Here is a 21290-nt window from a genome sequence, read left to right on the forward strand (position 1 = left end):
ATCTGTTCTACATAGCAGTATCAAAAGAATCAATAAATATGAGTATGGTAATATTATTGGATATACAATTAATATCTAACAATCAGTTTCAATTATTAGGAAAAAAATACAAAAAAAGATAACACTCATAATACAAAAAAAAAGAAAAAAAGCTATAAAATACCCTGGAATAAACTGAACAAAAAATGTGACTTTTATGGAGAAAATTAAAATTTTCTGAAAGACTAAAAACAAAATGCAAATAAATATCAAAGTAAACCACATTCCTGGATGTAAAGACTCAACACTGTAAAAATGTAATTTCAGTCAAAATCTCGGGAGGAAGCTTTGGATAATTTAACAAATTGATTTTCATATTTGTGTATAGTAGTGAAGATGGCCATATAGCTAATACAGTTTTGAAGAAGATCAAATTGAGTGGACTTATCCTTTTGCATACTAACACTATAAATCTATAGTAATTATCATGATGCTATATTGGAACAATACAATGGAAAAGAATAAAGAGTATAGTAACAGATCTATTCACACATAGGTACTTAGTATAGGATTGAGATAAAATCATAAATCAATGTGTGAGTGTTCAAAAATAAATTCCAGATGGATTGAAAACCAAAAATGTGGTAAGTAAAATTATACACTATTAAAAGAAAAAGTAGTAAAACTGAAAATCAATTACTTGAGCATCAATTGGAAGGAAATAAATTAAAACTAAAGAAAGTGGTAGGAAAGAAAATTAAACCAAAATTAAGGAAATACAAAACAAACACAACAGAGAAAGTTAACAAAGCCCAAAAGTGGTCTTTTTAAAAGATTAATTGATAAATTCTTACTAAAACTGATTAAGAAAAGAAAGAAGGCACAAATAACTGATACCAGAAACAAAAGGGGGACATCACTATAACATCTACAGGATTACTAACACTGACACCAGAAGAAACCAAAGTCTGAAGATTCCTGTATCTGTTAAAGAAATTGAATCCACAAAGCAACCTCCATGCCCAGATGGCTTCACTTGGGAATCCTTTCAGATGTTAAGATAGAAACAATGAAAGTCTTATGTTAACTTTTCCCAGAAAACAGAAAAAGAACATTTACTATATTCATTTTCTATGTCTGCTTTAACAAATTGCCACAAACTGGATGACTTAAAACAACAGTTCTGGAGATCAGAGTCTGAATTCAAAGTGTGAGCATGGTTATGCCCCCTCTGAAGGCTCTAGGGGAGAATCCATTCTTTTTTTGGCTGTGTCACTCATCAGTCTGGGCCTCCGTGGTCACATTGCCTCCTTCTCTTCTCAAGATCCCTAACTTAATTACATTTGCACAACCCTTTTTCCAAATAAGGTAATATTCACAGGTTCTGTTGATTAGGTCACAAATACATCTTTTTTTGGTGGTAGTGGGGCACACATCATTCAACCTACTACATTTTCTAATTCATTTTATGAGACTAGGATAATTCTGGTATCAAAACCTACCAGGACATTATAAGAAAGGAAATATACAGACCAGACTTTCTTGTGAACATAATGCAGAAATCCTGAAGAATATACAGTAACATCAGTTAACTAGAACCGATAGACATTTATAGAATGCTTTATCCAACAACAACAAAATACACATTCCTCTTAAGGTTATATGGAACATTCACCAAGATAGACCACATTCTAAGTCATAAAACACTCAACTCATTTAAAAGAATAGCATACAAAATGTTCCTACAGACCACAGTGAGTTAAACTAGAAATCAATAACAGAAAGCCAAAAATTCCCAAAATATTTGGAGATTAAACAACACATTTCTAAATAATACATGGGTCAAAGAAAAGGTCTTAAGAGAAAAGCAAAAATATTTTTAAATGAAAATGAAAATACAACTTACCAAACTTTGTAGGAAGCAGTGCTTAGAGGGAGATTTACTGCATTGAATGAATACATTAGAAAAAATAAAGATCTAAGATCGAGAATCTGGCCAGGTGTGGTGGCTCATGCCTGTAATCCTAGCACTTTGGGAGGCCAAGGTGGGTGGATCACCTGAGGTCAGGAGTTTGAGACCAGCCTGGCCAACATGGTTGAAACCCTGTCTCTACTAAAAATACAAAATTAGCCAGGTGTGGTGACGTGTGCTTGTAATCCCAGCTACTTGGGAGGGTGAGGCAGGAGAATCGCTTAACCTGGGAGGCGAAGGTTGCAGTGAGCTGAGATCGTGCCATTGCACTCCAGTCTGGGCAACAAGAGTGAAACTCCATCTCACAAAAAAATAAAAAATAAAAATAAAATCAATAATCTAAGCCTCCATTTTAGGAAATTAGAGGAAACAGGGCAATAGAAGTCTAAAGCAAGCTAAAGAAATGAAATAATGGGCTGAGGCAGGAGGATTGTGTGAGATCGTGAGTTCAAGACCAAGCAAACATAGTGAGACCCCATCTCTATCATGAAAAAAAAAAAATTAGCTGGGGATGGTGGCATGTGCCTGTAGTCCTAACTACTCAGGAGGATCCCTTGAGCCCAGGATTTCAAGGTTACAGTGAGCTATGATCACCCCACTGTACTCCATCCTGGGTGACATAGCGAGACCCCGTCTCTAAAAATAAATAAATAAGTAAATAAATAAGCTTTAAAAAATAAAAAGGAGTAGAAATTAAGGAAATTAATAACAATGGAGAAAATAAGTGAGACCAAAAGCCAGTTCTTTGAAATGTTCAGTAAAATTGCTAAACCTTTAGTCAGACTAACCAAGATAAAAGAAGAACTGAAGTACCAAGATCAGAAATGAAAGGGATTGTTGTTGCTGGTCACATGGGCATTAAAAGGATAATAAAGGAATATTATCAACAACTCTGTGTTCAGATTTTAAAAAAATTTTGTGGATACACAGTAAGCATATATATTTATGGGGTATATGAGATACTTTGATACAGGCATGCAGTGTATAATAATCATATCAGGGTAAATGGGGATATTCATCCCTTCAAGCATTTATCCTTTGTGTTACAAACCAATTATACTCTTGTATGTTTAAGTGTAGAATTTATTATTGACTAAAGTCACTCTGTTGTGCTATCAAATACTAGGTCTTATTCGTTCTTTCTAACTACTTTTCTTACCCATTAACCATCCCTATGTCCCCTCCACATCCTCCTGCCCTCACCCTTCCCAGCCTCTAGTAACCAGCCTTCTACTCTCTACCCCCATGAGTTCAATTGTTTTAATTTTTAGCCTCCACAAAGAAGTGAGAACATGTGAAGTTTGTCTGTCTGTGCCTGGCTTATTTCACTTGACATAATGACCCCCAGTTCCATTCATGTTGTTGTAAATGATAGGATCTCATTCTTTGTATGGCTGAATGTATATATGTTGGATGTTGGATGGATATATGTTGGATATGTATGGATGAATGTATCCATTGTACATATGTCCCACATTTTCTTAATCCATTCGTCTGCTGATGGACACTTAAGTTGCTTCCAAATCTTGGCTATTGTGAACAGTGCCACAACAAACATGGGAGTGCAGATATCTCTTCGATATACTGATTTACTTTCTTTTGGGTATATACCCAGCAGTGGAATTGCTGGATCATATGGGAGCTCTGTTTTTAGTTTTTTTGAGGAACCTCCAAACTGTTCTTCATAATAGTTGTATTAATTTACTTTCCCACCAACAGTGTGAGGGTTCCCTTTTCTCCACATCCTTGCCAGCATTTGTTATTGTCTGACTTTTGGATATAAGTCATTTTAACTGGGGTGAAATGATACCTCGTTGTATTTTGATTTGCATTTCTCTGATGAACAGTGATGTTGAGCACCGTTTCATATACCTGTTTGCCATTTGTGTCTTCTTTTGAGAAATGCCTATTCAGATCTTTGGCCCATTTTTAAATTGGATTGTTAGATTTTTTTTTCCTATAGGGTTGTTTGAGCTCCTTATATATTCTGGTTATTAATCCTTTGTCAGATGTGTAGTTTGAAAATATTTTTTCCCATCCTGTGGGTTTTCTCTTCACTTTGTTGATTGTATCCTTTGCTGTGCAGAAGCTTTTTAACTTGATGTGATCCCATTTGTCCATTTTTGCTTTAGTTGCCTGTGCTTGTGGGGCAAACTCAAGAAATGTTTGCCCAAAACAATGTCCTGGAGCATTTCCCCCAATGCTTTCATGTAATAGTTTCATAGTTAAAGGTCTTAGATTTAAGTCTTTAATCCATTTTAATTTGATTTTTGTATATGGTGAGAGATAGGGGTCTAGTTTCATTCTTCTGCATATGGATATCCAGTTTTCCCAACACCATTTATTGAAGAGACTGTCTTTTCTCCAGGATATGTTCTTGGGACCTTTGAGTTTATTATAGGTATATGGATTTGTTTCTGGCTTCTCTATTGTTCCATATGTGTCTGTTTCTATGGCAGTACCATGCTGTTTTGATTACTATAGCTCTGTAGTATAATTTGAAGTCAGGTAATGTGATTCCTCCAGTTTTGTTCTTTTTGCTCAGGATAGCTTTGGCTATATTCTGGGTCTTCTGTGATTCCGTATAAATTTTAGGATTGTTTTTATTCTATTTTTGTGAAGATTGTCATTCATATTTTGATAGGGATTGCATTAAGTCTGTCATTTGCTTTGGGTAATATGGACATTTTAACAATATTGATTCTTACTTAAACCCAGGGGACAGAAGTTTCAGTGAACTGAGATCGCACCACTGCACTTCAGCGTGGGTGACAACAACAAAACAAAACAATTGATTCTTCTAACCCATGAACATGGAATATCAATATCTTTCTGTTTTTTGTGTGTGTGTTCTTTTTAATTTATTTCATTAGTGTTTTATATTTTTATTGTAGGGATCTTTCACTTCTTTGCTTGATTCCTTATTTAATGTTATTTAATTTTATTTGTGACTTGTAAATGGGATTACTTTTTAAATTTCTTTTTCATATTCTTCACTGTTGACATATAGAAATGCTACTGATTTTTGTATGTTGGCTTTGTATCCTGCAATTTTATTGAATTTGTTTATCAGTGCTAATCATTTTTTGGTGGAATGTTTAGGTTTTCCCAAATATAAGATCATATCATCATCAAACAAGGATAATGTGACTTCTTCCTTTCCAATTTGGATGCCCTTTATTTATTTCCCTTATCTGTTGCTCTAGCTAGGACTTCCAGTATTATGTTGAATAACAGTGGTAAAAGTGGTCATCCTTGATCTTAGAGGAAAGGCTTTCAGTTTTTCTGCATTCAGTATGATACTAGCTGTGAGTCTGTTCTATGTGGTTTTTATTATGTTGAGGTATGTTCCTTCTATACCTAGTTTGTTGAGGGGTTTTATCCTGAAGTTAGGTTGAATTTTATCTGGTGCTTTTTCAGTATCAATTGAATTGATCATATGGTGTTTGTCCTTCATTCTGTTGATACGATGTATCACATTGATTGATTTGCATATGTTGAACCATCCTTGCATCCCTGGGATAACTCTCACGTGTTCATGATGAATGATCATTTTAATGTGTTGTTGAATTTGGTTTGTTAGTATTTTGTTGAGAATTTTTGCATCAATATTCATCAGAGATGTTGGCCTGTAGTTTTCTTTTTTTGGTCTTGTCTGGTTCTGGTATCAGGGTAATACTGGCCTTGTTGAATGAGTTTGGAAGTATTCCCTCTTCATCTGTTTTTTGAAATAGTTTGAGTGAGATTGGTATTAATTTTTCTTCAAATGTTTGGTAGAATTCAGCAGTGAAGCCATGAAGTCCTGAGCTTTTCTTTACTTTAGTGACTTTTTATTATGGCTTTGATCTCATGTTCACAAATTTGATAACTTAGATGGAAAGGACTAATTCCTTGAAAGACACAAACTACCAAAAACTCACACAAAGAGAAGTAAACTGAATAGGCATATATAATAAAGAAATGTAATTAATAGTTAATAACCTTCCAAAACAGAAAGCACCAGACCCGGATGGTGGTTTTACTGGTGAATTCTACCAAACATTTAAGAAAGAAATGATACCAGTTCTCTATAATATTGTCCGGGAAATGGAAGCAGAAGACTTCCCTAACTCATTCTGGGTGCCCAGTGTTACTATAATACCAAGACCATATAAAAATATTACAAAAAAGGAGAACTCAAGACCAACATTTTTCATAAAAATAGATGCAAAAATATTTAACAAAATATTAGTAAGTCAAATCCAGCAATGTATAAAATAATTATATCCCACAATAAAGCAGAATTTATTTCAAATATGCAAGGATATTTTCACTTTCAAAAGTCAGTGTAATCTGTTACATCAACAGACTAAAGAAAAAAATCATGTGGTCACATCAGAAAATGCAGAAAAAATATTTGGCAAATTGTGGCACCCACTCGTGATAAAAATACTTATCAGACTAGGAATAGAGAGGAACTTCCTGATTTGATAAAGAACATCTACACAAGACCTACAGCTAACATCATAATTTTTTTTTTTTTTTAAAGACAGAGTCCAGCTCTGTTGCCCAGGCTGGAGTGCAGTGGTGCAGTCTCTGCTCACTGCAACATCTGCCTCCCAGGTTCAGGTGATTCTCCTGCTTCAGCCTCCCCGGTAGCTGGGATTACAGGCCTGCGCCACCATGCCTGCCTAATTTTTTTGTATTTTTTAGTAGAGATGGGGTTTCAACATATTGGGCAGGCTAGTCTCAAACTCCTGACCTCAAGTTATCCACCCACTTTGGCCTCCCAAAGTGCTGGGATTACAGGTGTGAGCCACCGTGCCTGGCCAACATCATACTTAATGATGAGAAACTAGATGCTTTCTCCCTGAGATTGGGAAAGAAAAAGATGTCCCCTTTCACCACTCCTGTTAATCACAGTATTGGAAGTCCTAGCTAATGTAATAAGGCAAGAAAAGAAAAGATATACATTGGAAAGAGATAAAATTGGCTTTGTTTGCAGTTGACACGATTGCCCATGTCATGAAAACCCCAAAGAATTGACAAAAAAAAATAGTAATAATAAACCTCCTCCTGGGCCGGGCGTGGTAGCTCACGCCTGTAATCCCAACACTTTGGGAGGCTGAGGCACGTGGATCACCTGAGGTCAGGAGTTTGAGACCAGCCTGACCAACATGGTGAAACCCTATCTCTACCAAAAAATACAAAAATTAGCCGGGCATGGTGGTGGTAGCTGTAATCCCAGCTACTCAGGAGGCTGAGGCAGGAGAATCGCTTGAACCGGGAGGCAGAGATTGCAATGAGCCAAGATTGTGCCACTGCAGTCCAGCCTGGGTAACAGAGCAAGATTCTGTCTCAAAAAAATAAAATAAATAAACCTCCTCTTGTAACTAATTAGCAATTATAGTAAGGTTACAGGATCTAACATTAATATTACAAAAGTTAATTACTTTCCTATATACCTGCAATGAACTACTGGAATTTGAAATTTAAAATAATACTGTTTACATTAGCATCAAAAAAATGAAATACCTAAGTATAATTCTGAAGAAAATCTTGTAAGATCTATATGAGGAAAACTACAAAACTCCAGTATTCCAGTGAAAGAAATCAATGAATATCTTAATAAGTGAAGAGATATTACATATTCATGGATAGGAAGACTCAGTATTGCTAAAATGTTAACTTTTTTCAAGTTGATATATAGATTCACCAAAATCCAAATCAAAATTTTACTAAATTACTTTGTGAGCAACAGGAGCAACAAGAACTCTTATTCATTGTTGGTGAGGATTCAAAATGGTACTGCCAGTTTAGAATACAGCTTGGCAGTTTCTTACAAAGCTAACCATAAATGTATCATTTAGTCAAGCGGTCGTATATTTAAGTCACAAAACTGGTTTTGTGGATGTTCGTAAAACCTGCTTGGAAAAGCAAGCTAGGTGCAGTGGCTTGTGCCTATAATCCCAGCAACACAGGAGGCTGAAGCAAGAGGATCACTTGAGGCCAGGAGTTTGAGACTGTCCTGGGCAACATAGTGGGACCCCCATCACTTAAAAAAAAAAAAAAAAAAGTTAATATGGAGAAGCCAAAGACTGAGAAGAACCAGCACAGTACTGAATAAGAAAAAAGTCAGAGGACTGACACTATTGGACTAATTTTAAGACTTAGTATAAAGCTCCAGTAATCGAGACATGTAGCATTGGTGAAAGAATAGATTAATGACCAATGAAACAGAATAGAGAGCCTAAAAGTAGAGCCACATAAATAGTCAACTGATCTTTGACAAAGGAGCAAAAGCAAGTCAATGGAGAAAGTATACATTTTTTTCAACAAATGGTGTTGGAAAAATTGGACATCTATATTTAAAAAGATGAAGGTAGACACAGACCTTTCACAAATATCAACTCAAAATGGATCATATACCTAAAAGTAAAACACAAAATTTCTAGAAGAAGTGTAGGAGAAAATCTAGGTGACCTTAGATTTGGCAATGAACTTTTAGATACAACACCAAAAGCACTACTCATGAAAGGAAAAGTGAGTAAATTGGACTTTATTAAAATTTAAAACATCTTCTCTGAGAAAGGCACTGTTAAGAGAATGAAAACCACAGACTGAGAGAAAATATTTGCCAAATGTATAATAAAGGACTTGTGTGCAATATATGTAAAGAACTTTTAAAACTCAGCAGTGAGAAAATCAGCTGGGCTCTGTGGCTCACGCCTGTAATCCCAACACTTTGGGAGGCCAAGGTGGGCAGATCACTTAAGGTCAGGAGTTCAAGACTAGCCTGGCCAAGTAAAACTCTGTCTCTACTAAAAATACAAAAATTAGCTGGGTGTGGTAGTGTGTGTCTGTAATCCCAGCTACTGAGGAGGCTGAGGCAGAGAATTGCTTGAATACGGGAGGCGGTGGTTGCAGTGAGCTGAGATCACACCACTGCACTCCAGCCTGGGCAACACAGTGAGACTCTGTCTCAAAACAAAACAAAACAAAACAAAAAACAAAACAAAAAAAACCCATCTCAATAGTGAGAAATAACTCAATTTTTTAAATGGGCAAAAAATCTGAACAGACATTTTACCAAAGAAGATATGCAGATGACAAGCATAAGAAAAGATGCTTAATATGATATGTCACTAGGGAATTGAAAATTAAGGCAATGAGATACCACTGTATACCTATTAGAATGGGTAAATCTCAAAAATCTAAATACAAAATGGTGGTAAGATGCAGAGCAACAGGAACACTTATTCACTGTTAGTGAGGATTCAAAATGGTACAGCCAGTTTAGAATACAGCTTGGCAGTTTCTTGCAAAGCTAACCATAAATGTATCATTTAGTCCAGCAGTCACATACCTAAGTATTTATCCAAATGAGTAGAAAATTTATATCCACACAAAAACCTACACACAAATGTTTATAGCAGAATTATTCATAATCACCCCAAACTAGAAGCAACTAAGATGTCCTGCAATAGGCGAATGGATAAACAAACTGGTATATTCACACAATGAGATATTTTTCAGCAATAAAACACTGTAAGTTATCATGCCATGAGTAGACTTGGAGGAGCCATAAATGCATATTGCTAAGTAAAAGAAGCCAGTCTGAACGGTTACGTAGTGTTTGATTCCAATCATATGGCATCTGGAAAACACAAAACTATAGCGATATTAGAAAGATCAGTGGGGCTGGGCTCACGCCTGTAATCCCAGCACTTTGGGAGGCCAAGGCAGGAGAATTGCTTAAGGCCAGGAGTTCAAGACCAACCTGGACAACATAGACCCCATCTCTTCAAAAAAATTTTTTTTCTAATTAGTTGGGCATGGTGGTGTGGCTTTACTTTCCCCTGCTTGGGAGGCTGAGGCGGGATGATTGAGTGAGCCCAAGAGGTTGAGGCTGCAGTGAGCCATGATCATACAACCATACTCTAGCCTGGGTGACAGTATGAGACCATGTCTGGGAAGAAAAAAATCGGTAGTGGCCAAGGGTTCATGAGAAAGAGAGGAGGGATGAATAGGTGAAACATGTTGTTGACAGTAAACTATTCTATGTGATACTGTAATGGCAGCTACATGACATGCATTTGACAAAACCTCTAGAACTAACTATATAATACAGAGTGAACTTTGTTGTAAACTATAGACCTTAGTTAATAATAATGTATCAATTTGGTTCATTAATTGTAACAAATGTACCACACTAATACAACATGTTAATGATAGGGGGAACTATGTGTGTCTGTTGGTGGGGGTGTATATAGTAACTCTCTATACTACTTGCTCTTATTTTAAATAAAAATTTTAGGCTGGGCCCAGTGGTTCACGCCTGTAATCCGAGCACTTTGGGAGGCCGAGGCGGGTGGATCACCTGAGGTCAGGAGTTCGAGACCAGCCTGACCAATATGGTGAAACCCCGTCTCTACTAAAAATACAAAAATTGGCCGGGTGTGGTGGTGGGCGCCTGTAATCCCAGCTACTCAGGAGGCTGAGACAGGAGAATTGCTTGAACCTGGAGGCAGAGGTTGCAGTGAGCCGAGATCACGCCACTACACTCCAACCTGGGTGACAGAGCAAGACTCCATCTGGAAAAAAAAAAAATTAAAGGGGAGATAAACAAATGTGAAAGGTGTTAAAATTGTGCATGTGCCAAATGGAAATATTTTACAGTCTGTAACAAAGGAATTATAAAATAATTGAAAGGCAGGAAAAAAAAACCTATAGTAAACATCATAATTGAATAGTGGCAGCTTTTTCTCTGAGATGAGAATGAGACAAAGATGTATTTCATTACCAGTTGTATTTATCATTGTACTAGAGAAGATCATAGCCACTGTAATAAGCAAAAGAAATAGAAAGTATAATTATTGGAAAGGAGGAAAGTTAGTTCATTATTCACTGGTGAATTGATATTTTATGTGGAAAATCAGAATGAATGGACAAATTTAGAAATATTGTTGGGTACAGGGTCAGTATATGAAAATTAACATTATATACTGGCAGCAATTAAAGAATGACATTTAAAATATTCCTTTTTTTTGAGACAGGGTCTCCTTCTGTTGCCCAGGTTCATAGCTCACTGAAGGCTTGACCTCCCCAGGCTCTGTTAATCCTACCATCTCCACCTCCTGAGTAGCTGGGACTATGGGCATGCGTCACCACACCTGGCTAATTACTGTATTTTTTGTAGCAATGGGGTTTCACCATGTTGCCCATGCTGGTCTTGAATTCCTGGGCTCGGGTGATCCTCCTCCCTTAGCCTTCCAAAGTGCTGGGATTATAGGCATGAGCCACCACTCGCTGCCAAAAAATATTCCATTTTAATAAGAACGTCAAATAACCAGGAAAAACAATCTAAAGATGAGCAAGGTATCTATCTGGAAAACTACAAAAATTACTGTGAAAATTAAAGAAATCCTAAATAAATTTTGAAATGGATCATGTTTCTGGATTGGAAGATTTAATATTGTAAAAATCTCAATTATTCCCAAATTTTCTACAAATTCAATGCAATCCCAGTAAAAATTTCAGAAAGTTTTCTTGTAGAAATTGATATGCTGATTCTGAAACTTAATAGGAAATTCCGAGGATCAAGAATAACTAAGATAATCTTGATGAAGAAGAACAAAGTTGAAGGACTTACGTTACCAGACATTGTGACTTATTATTAAAGCTTCATAATTAAAACAGCCTTAGTGGCACAAAGACAGACTAATGGAGCAGCATACAAAGTCCAAAAGTATATCCAATCCCTTACTCCCCTGTGATTATTTATAACCAGGGTGCTATTGCAGTGCTTGCCTTGTAAAGCTGAGGCTATCACATTTGAGATAAGGAAGCACTTTCTAGGAAAGAATGTTTTGAAGGGGTCAGAACTCAGTTTGCCACTCATGTCGCTATCTGCATTTCTATTGACAGTATCCCAGGCTGTGTAATTCAGGGCATTACTTTTACTCGTCAAAACTTGAGTCAGGAATTGGCTTTGGTGTCAGTGTGGTAGTTTGGAGTATCGCCACGCCTATTTGTGCAAATTCAACTACTTTCAGTTTAAAAGGTTGGGGAGAGATGGGAAATAATGTAAATACTTTAGGCAATCTATTTTTTCATTCAGTAATCATAAAACTAGGTATGAGATGAGATGAGAAATGTGAATTCCTGTTCCACCTGTTGGTTCCTATGTGTCTCAGTGTGTGAGCTCTTGCTTCACTTGTGAGTGAAGCATGAGTCCAGTTTGTTCCAAACAACATACTCACTAAACGAAAACTACTTCATTTATTATTATCAGTTAAGAAATAGCACTGTCGACCTAAATAAGGAAACTGAGGCAAAATTAATCTAGAGAGTTTATTTGGGGCAAGTTTGAGATTGCAGCTCAGGTAACACTGGGAAGTGATCCCGAGAATAAAGGAGTTGCTCGAGTTGTTTTGTTTTGTTTCGTTTTTTTGAGATGGAGTCTCACTCTGTCGCCAGGCTGGAGTGCAGTGGCGCGATCTCGGCTCACTGCAACCTCTGCCTCCTGGGTTCAAGCGATTCTCCTGCCTCAGCCTCCTAAGTAACTGGGACTACAGGTGCACACCACCACGCCCAGCTAATTTTTATATTTTTAGTAGAGATGGGGTTTCACTGTGTTGACCAGGATGATCTCAATCTCTTGACCTTGTGGTCCACCCGCCTCAGCCTCCCAAAGTGCTGAGATTACAGGTGTGAGCCACTGTGCCCATCCTGCTCGAGTTTCTAAAGAAAAAAGGATGAATCAGGAGAGGGGCAATTACAAAAGTTGTTTTTGGGAACTCTTACGGGTTTCCAGAAGTAGCATTGATTAGTGATTGATCGTACATTGTTGAACTATAGGGTAGGAGTTAGAGTATCAAGCATATGGTATTGTTAGGTTACTTTATAGCTACTTGTGTCAGTCACTCTAGAGCCCACATAGCGGCTCACATCTCTTAGATTAAAAGTTTCTTTTCTTTCTCAGGATCTAGCCCAATCCTGAGGGAAAAGCAGTTGTGTTAAGCTTTCCAAAGCAGTATATGTAGTGGTCATGGCTTGTGCTCTTGAACCAGACTACCTGGGTTCAAATCCTAGTTCAGTGTGCCCTGGGCAGGTTACTTAACCTCTATGCTCAGTGTCCTTATCTGTAAAATGGAGATAGTAATAGCACAACACCTCATAGCAGTGAACTAGCATATAAACCATGGTTGGCACATAGTTGGTGCATAATCAATGTTAACTATTTTTGTTATTGCCAGTATTGTTATTACTGAGACGTGATAAAGGTATGCTCTTAAGGTATTTTCAAGGGAAACAGCTAACTCTTTTTTTACCTTTGGCTTATGCTTTTAGAACCCAATCCCTGCATGAAATATGATTCTACTGTACCAGGCTAGTTTCTCTGTTTGGTGTTTGTTTCTGTAGGGAGCTGACAATCAGATGTGGCTAGCTGTGGGATGGTCATATGTCACAGAACACAGCTATTAGGGGCAGGAGAGCCTTTGTGTTAGGCAAGGTAGATGTGTAGATATCCTAAAATACATTGAATATGTATGTGTAAGTACACATATTTTAGCCACCGGCATTTTTCTATGTACAAAGATCCACTGAATCTTTTAAAGTCAATGTAGCCCTTATTATGCTTCTATCCTTTGCTTTTCACTAGAAAATGATTGTAGCCTATATTGTAGGATGGCATCTATGCAGTCAGTATCCAATGGTACTGCATGTGGGTGCATTATTGTAGAGTACAACACTTTCATGTTTTATGATTCTACTCTTCTTCCCTGAGTCCGTGGATTTTTATCTCACCACCGATTGTTGCCTTTGAAGAATTTTGAGGAACATTATAGGTGGCTGTTCGCCATCTTACCACTCTCCCCCTTCCACACTCAGAGGCACAGACTCTCATATTTACTTTCCAGGACTCTGAAAACTGAGGCACTACTCTTGTTCCTGACTTCAACCCTGTCCACCCTTCTTCTCACAGAAAAGCTGCCCTTTGTTTTTAGCTGTCACTCTGCAGTGCTGAGGCGCACACGGCTGTTTGCTCACATACTATGAGCAGCAGCTCCTCTCCTTGACTGCCAGAATGTCGAGGCTTCACTCAGTCCCCTGCCATGCTGGCAGCTACTGCTTCCTCTAAGGCATTACTGATGCCAACCAAGATTTTGTTTGCTTCTGTCTGCTTTTCTTCCCCCCACCTCTTCCCGCCCCATCTTTCCTATGTTCTCTGGCTCCTTGGCTTTTGCTTAGGAAAAACTGATCACTTATAGACTTTGCCAACTAATGAGCTCCATCTTTCTGCCAGGCAAACAAATACTTCAAACCAAATGGGCTTTGTCATCAAGCTTTTTTTGACAGTGTTATTTGAGGCTCAGGCATCTGAGCCTGTTCAGTGCATCTACCACCAAAAGAGGGCTTATGCTAGAGAGTTGGTCTTCAAACAGAACCAGTTATGGTCTTTCCTGTGTCCATTACTTAGAACAAGGGAAATATAAGCTTAATGAGTTCTAAGGTAATTTGTATTGTGTGTCCAAAATAGCTTCTGAACATGCAAACACTTAATATTTCACTGTAGTGATGTAAAGTTATAGTGCACTTGTATATTTCAGATTGAGGAATCTTGAAAAAACTTATGTATCCAGGTGGCGGATTAGAGTTTATCTTTCAAGTTATAATTATCCTGAAATGTTAACATCATCTCGTTTTTGTGTTTTTTTCCTCTCTCTGTAGAATATTTTCCTTCTTGGATATAGTAACTTTGTGCCGATGTGCACAGATTTCCAAGGTAGAGTATTCACCACATTTTTTAATCAATAAATATCAAGTTTTATTAGAATGAGTTTTAGTTCAAATTACTGAAAATTAAAATTTTATTATCTTTTATACTTAATATAACATAATGGTATAATTGTGCATTTGATGATTAACTTAATATACATCAAAAATAGGAGTTTGGAAGTAAAGGTTAATCAAGACTTTCTTTAATAGTCTCAATAAATGTGTTTCTTTCATCCCAATCCCTCTTCCTTTACCTCCCACCTTCCAGGCTTGGAACATCTTAGCCCTGGATGGAAGCAACTGGCAAAGAATAGATCTTTTTAACTTTCAAACAGATGTAGAGGTAAGTTAGCTTTGGTTTAGACAAAAAACTTTTTAAAAACATGAGTAGCTGTTCCCTCTTTCCTGCCTTTTTATTTTACTGCATTTAGATCTAACATTAAAGTGCTGAGGTAGAACAGAAAGAAGAAAAACTGGAAGGGATTTGCATACATCAAAACAAAACCCTGCTTGCATTTTAAATTGTATCAGTAACAGATTTTTTCCCCTTGTTTATGTTTATAGTCTGAATTTTACTACTCAGCTTTTTAAAGCCACACACCTGCATCATTATCACCTGGTTCAGTGCTTTAACCTTAGGAGACTTAACAAATACTTATTGATCTAGAAAATCCACCGAGAATTCTAATTCAGCATCAAAAGTGGAGAAATGGCAGAAGCAGAAGCCCAAGAATGAGGCTGGAGATCTAAAGTGTCACCCTAGCTCGGCCACTTAAGTCATATAATCTCTCAGTATTCTGTTTTATTATCTATAAAATAAAGTAATAATTAAGTCTTATACAATTATTATATACAGAATATATAAGATTCTGATATATTTATCTGTAAATATGTAAATATCTCCATTTAAGTGTGGTAAACCTGATGAAATGAGGAAAGTTTATGTTAAAACAACTTTGATATTCAATACTAAATTTCTAACCAAAAAGAAAGTTTAGGCAGGGAATAAAAAAAGAGCATTGTACTTAGGAATTGTCTGAAGTGCTGGTTTGAGGGTCTTGAGATTCTGAAGTTTATTTTCTACCTAATATAAAACCTAATTGATTTCCAGTTTAGCAAACTTACAGTAGTGGAAATGCATTTTAATTTAGTTACTCACATAGTATGTTTGCTATGTGTTTTTACCAAGATGTATATATTGGTTTTTTTTTGTTTGTTTTGGATAAGGAAATGAATGTGTTTAACAGTAGGATTGAGCTAAGCAATTTCCTGCTAGCTACTTAACCTGGCTTGACCTAGACAAACTAATGGTCTAGGTCAGTTGTGGAGACTCTTCACCTCCTTCTCTAGGTTACTTACTGCCTGAGAGTCTCTGGTTCTCATCTTAAACCAGTGGAGCACAATACTTACAGTAAGTGGGGCAGAGCAGAAGATTTCCCTTTATTAAATAAAGGGGGAAACCCCTTATTTCTGTCATATTGTGGTGCTCTGCTCTTGGAAGGGGGCAGGGACCTCAAGGATTCACGCCCATCCTGGAAAGATAAGCTCTAGTTCCTGGCTTAACACTGTAGTTTCTGAATTAGGTGTTCTTTAGTGCTCTTTTGAGACTTAACAGCAGTGATTACAATAGTACTCCACCTAAACATGCCAGCATTCCATGCCAGTGAATATAATTGCCCTTCAAACTGATCATACCTAACTCTTTGTTCACTATGTTTACTTAGTGATGATGTGGAGGACATTTAATTTCTAAAAATTGTAGTCATTTCTACTGACCACAAAGTAGAGTTATTGTTTTGAAAAAATTGAGCAAAATACTTTCTCTTTTTCTGTGGTTCTTCATGTCTCCTCAATTTTGATGACTTTTCCAACCATACAACTTTTTTGGAAAGCACATGAAGAACTTTTTTTTTTTTTTTTTTTGAGACAGAGTCTCGCTCTGTCACCCAGGCTGGAGTGCAGTGGCGTGGTCTCGGCTCACTGCAAACTCCACCTCCTGGGTTCATGCGATTCTCCTGCCTCAGCCTCCCATGTAGCTGGGACTACAGGCGCCTGCCACCACGCCCGGCTAATTTTTTTTTTTTTTTTTTGTATTTTTAGTAGAGACGGGGTTTCACCATGTTAGTCAGGATGGTCTCAATCTCCTGACCTCGTGATCCGCCCACCTCGGCCTCCCATGAACTTTTAAAGTCAGGCTGGGTGCAGTGGCCCACACCTGAAATCCCAACACTGTGGGAGGCCATGGTGGGCAGATCACTGGAGCCCAGGAGTTCAAGACCAGCTTGGGCAACATAGCAAAACTGCGTCTCTACAAAAAAATGAAAAAACAAAAGTTAGCCAGGCACAATGGCACATGCCTGTAGTCCTGGCTACTCAGGAGGCTGAGGTGGGAGGATCACCTGAGCCCAGGGGGCAGAGGTTGCAATGAGCTCTGATTGTGCCATTGCACTCTAGCCTGGGTGACAGAGTGAGGCCCTGTCTCAAAAAAAAAATTATTTTGATATTAAAAAGTACTACTATTTCAAGTAAATATCACTACCTTGTGCATTATTTGATTACAAGATTTTAGCTGACTGCTGACTTTCAGCTAACTGCCATATAAACACATCCCAGAAATACTTAAAAGTATATCCACCAAAGGGGAAGCCAGTTTATGGTTTACCAGTTATATAAAGAATTGCATGTGAAAACCTAAAATAGCTGGCACCAGAGTTTCAATCTAGTCGTAACACTTAGCTTCCCTTTTGGGCTAGCCCCCTTGGTCCACCCTAGATTATGAACCAGTCTTGGGGTCTGCCATAGTCCTTAAACAAGACCCTTTGGAGGATGCTTGCCCTAGGAAGCATTTTATGGATAGTCTTAAAAATATGCACTTTGGGAAGGAAATGGTAACTTTTGGATATGGTTGAGAGAAAAGAGAAGTTGCCAAGGATCAGGATCAACACACTAATAATATTTGTTGTGTGCCTGACACTGTTGTAAGCACCATATTAAAGAAACTGAGGCAAAGAAAAGGTTGAGTAACTTACCCAAGGTCACTCACCTACTAAGAGGAGACTGTAGGTATCTTGAACAGTGGGTTGCATGACTGGCACATGAAGAAAAGGCAGAGTAAAGCATCTAGGTGACAAGTGCACACGGTACCTTCCTTCCTCATCACTCTTTCCTGAATACGTGTAGTTTACCTGAAGTTTGGGTTGGCATTTTCTGTGCCTTTAAAACTTGGACATTTTGTTGTCAGTGTCTTCATGGTTATTGAAGATTGTGCTAGGCCAAAAATGAGAAATAACTAAGTAGTGTGTGAATCTAAAAGTGATAACTCCAGGGGTCTTTAGCCCATTTTAGGGCTTATTTTTCTCTAAAGCCCTTCATTCTAAAAGCATGCCTATAACATATTGTCTAGTAGATAAGACACAGAGTCATTGGCTTGAATATTGCACTGAAATGGATTTGCATTTTCCCCCTCTTAGTTGGAAACAGTGGAACAGAAAATTGTGTATGTAGTTTTGTATTCCAGTACAAGAACTTTGCCCCAAAAAAGGAGGACTAGAAAGTTTATATAAATGTTACTAACTTGATATTCCCCATCCTGTGTCCATGTGTTCTCATTGTTCAATTCCCTGTATACATATGTAACAAACCTGCACATTGTGCACATGTACCCTAAAACTTAAAGTATAATAATAATAAAATTTTAAAAAATGTTACTAACTTGAAATGGAGAACAGTATATTAGGTGCTCTTATTTGTAGACATTGGTGTAGAGCTGTTTTTTTTTTCCTGTTTATTAGGTACTTAAATATATATCTTTGATTTCTAAGTCATAATCTTTTTCCCCCTGGTGACAAAGATTTATTTTACAGTTGTCTGGAATTTTGCTTCAAAAAATATTAATAATTATTAATGCAAGTAGTCTCAAGAAAGTATAAATAAATGCTAGCAGTATCAAACATTGGATTTTCAACATAATTAAGATGTTAGCTAGGTAACAATATGTATCCTGTGGGGTTTTTTGTTTGTTTGTTTTTATGAGACAGAGTCTTGCTCTGTCACCCAGGCTGGACTGCAGTGGCGTGATCTTGGCTCACTGCAACCTCTGTCTCCCAGGCTCAAGCGGTTCTCCTACCTCAGCCTCCCAAGTAGCTAGGACTACAGGCATGCCCCACCATGCTCTGCTGATTTTTGTATCTTTAGTAGAGAAAGGGTTTCACCATGTTGGCCAGGCTGGTCTCAAACTCCTGACCTCCAGTGAATCACCTTCCTCAGCTTCCCAAAGTGCAGGGATTACAGGCGTGAGCCACTGCACCTGGCCCCTGTGGTTTTGATGTATCCTGGTGAATTCATCATGCTTACAGTTCAGTGCCAAGATTGCTGTTTTATAAAATGAGGATAATATTATTCAAAACCAATCAAATTGTCCCTTTGAACTTTTCCTCCCTTGTGGAGGTAGAGGTTGTAGTTAGTATTTATAACTACCTTCTTCCACAATGCATTTCTGTATTCCTTTGCCTTCAGCAAGCACCTCAGCTGGTGATGGTTCTTTACCTGGTGGAATGACTCAGACCTTTATTCCTGAAGGTCTGGTCATTAATAGTCGTGCTTGGATTGGGTTGTTGTAGTTTGCTACTGACATAAATCACAGGGCATGGTAGTACTACAGGATGCCCTAAGGGATCTTCTGTATTCCACACATACTCTTTCTTACCTCCATTTTGGGAGTGTTCATGAAGTTTTTTGACTATTAAATGAGCCATAATAGGTACAAGAAATTGTTCCTCAAAAAGTGGAAGTAAACCAGGTGCCATGGCATGTTCCTGTAGTCCTAGCTACTCTGTAGGCTGAGGCAGGAGGATCACTTGAGCCCAGGAATTTGAGGCTGCAGTGAGCTATGACCACATCACTATACTCCAATCTGGGCACCAAAGCGAGACCCCCCAACACCAGCCCTGTCTCTAAAGAAAAAAAGTGATTTGAAATAGAAAACATTTTTTAAAAAGTGGAGGTGCTTAATCATTGTTCATTGTTCATTTTCTTTTTGCTTCCTCTAATATCTCTGCCAGTATTCAACAAAAGTTCCTTTTTCAAAGCAAATGTGTTTAAGTAGAGGACAGCTAAGGAGGATGAGGGGGAGCTTTTGCAATATATTGTTATACTTTTGAAGTGGTAATGCTTAGCTCAAGTAGGATTTTCTTTTTAAAGCAGCATTGTCTTAGATCTCTGCTCAGTGGCTGGTATTCCCACAGCTAACCTCAAAAAGCCTTTTGGTTGGTGGAATAGCTGTGACCTGGCTAGGGAGGGCCTAACCCCAGGGCTAAGGCTTTCAAAAGGCAGTGTACAGGTTTTGGTTTTTGCATTTGTGTTTGTTTTTGTTTGTTGGTTGGTTTTAGAATACTTAATGCTTTAATTGGACCATTTTTCAGTGCTTGCAGCCCCTGTATGCATGAAGGATAGAACTGAGGTGTTACAGGAATGTTCCAAAATATTTTCTGTTACACTTGGAAAAATATATTCAGTTCCTAGATTTCAGGTTATTTTGCTGTTAGATAAGCAGCATGAAAAAACAGTATTTTTTCCTCCCGAACTTTCTTGATTAAAGGGTCGAGTGGTGGAAAATATCTCGAAGCGATGCGGTGGATTCCTGAGGAAGCTCAGCTTGCGAGGCTGCATTGGTGTTGGGGATTCCTCCTTGAAGTAAGTCAAATCCAGTGACTCACTGTCATGGCAGCTTGTAGCATTTTCATCAGCAAAAATAAACCAAGCCTATTACATGCTCTTCTTCTGTTAAAATTCTTTCTGTGGTAATTTGCATAGAGTAATGAGAGGACCAGGACTTTGGAATAGCAAACCTGGGTTGGAAACCGAGCTGTACTGTTGTTAGGGATGTGACCTTGGGACAAATTATTTCCCCTGGCCGAGTGTCAGTTCTCTCTTCTGCAAAGTCAGGGCAGCTATAGCTCCCACAGGACTGTCATAGGCATAACAAGAAATAACATGTATGAAGTGCCTACCTCTTTTCTATTCCCTTCTTCACTTCGGCATCTTCCTAGTTTTCCTCTCATAATATTAGCTACCTTTATATATAAATTTTACTAATTGATAAAATAACTATTTCAAAAATTTCCGTGGCATAAGCTAGAATTTTGCTTACTCATAATGAGATGTGATTTTTACATTAATTTTATTACAGTTAGCAATATATCCTATCCAACCAAATATTTGCCCATCTCTTACTGGATAGCCATTATTTATTGGGGTTTTTTTTTTTTTTTTTTTTTTTTTGAGACCGAGTCTCACTCTGTCACTCAGGCTGGAGTGCAACGGCACAATCTCAACTCACTGCAACCTCTGCCTCCCAGGTTCAAGTGATTCTCCTGCCTCAGCCTCCTGAGTAGCTGGGATTACAGGCGTGCACCACCATGCCCAGCTAATTTTTGTATTTTTAGTAGAGATGGGATTTCACCATGTTGGCCACGCTGGTCTTGAACTCCTGAGCTCACCCATCTTGAACTCCCAAAGTGCTGGGATTACAGGTGTGAGCCACTGCACCCAGGCTATTGGGAATGTTATCAATGTTAAG

General features: G+C 37.8%; 1 protein-coding gene across 4 annotated transcripts in view; it reads left to right on the plus strand.

Moving 5' to 3' along the window:
• The window catches only part of FBXL2 (F-box and leucine rich repeat protein 2), a 109391-nt gene that overhangs the window by 66739 nt on the left and 21362 nt on the right, over positions 1-21290 (plus strand). For 2 of the 4 annotated variants that reach the window (XM_034956042.2, XM_003826126.4), the window contains exons 3-5: positions 14666-14720; positions 14982-15056; positions 20310-20404. In XM_034956042.2, coding sequence (XP_034811933.1) covers positions 14666-14720; positions 14982-15056; positions 20310-20404 — 225 coding nt within the window. Of the gene's footprint in view, positions 1-14665; positions 14721-14981; positions 15057-20309; positions 20405-21290 lie in introns of those variants that run through there. The other 2 variants (XM_034956043.2, XM_024928181.3) reach the window with 1 other exon arrangement.

Source organism: Pan paniscus, chromosome 2, assembly GCF_029289425.2.
Source record: "Pan paniscus chromosome 2, NHGRI_mPanPan1-v2.0_pri, whole genome shotgun sequence".
Classification (NCBI taxonomy): Eukaryota; Metazoa; Chordata; class Mammalia; order Primates; family Hominidae; genus Pan; species Pan paniscus.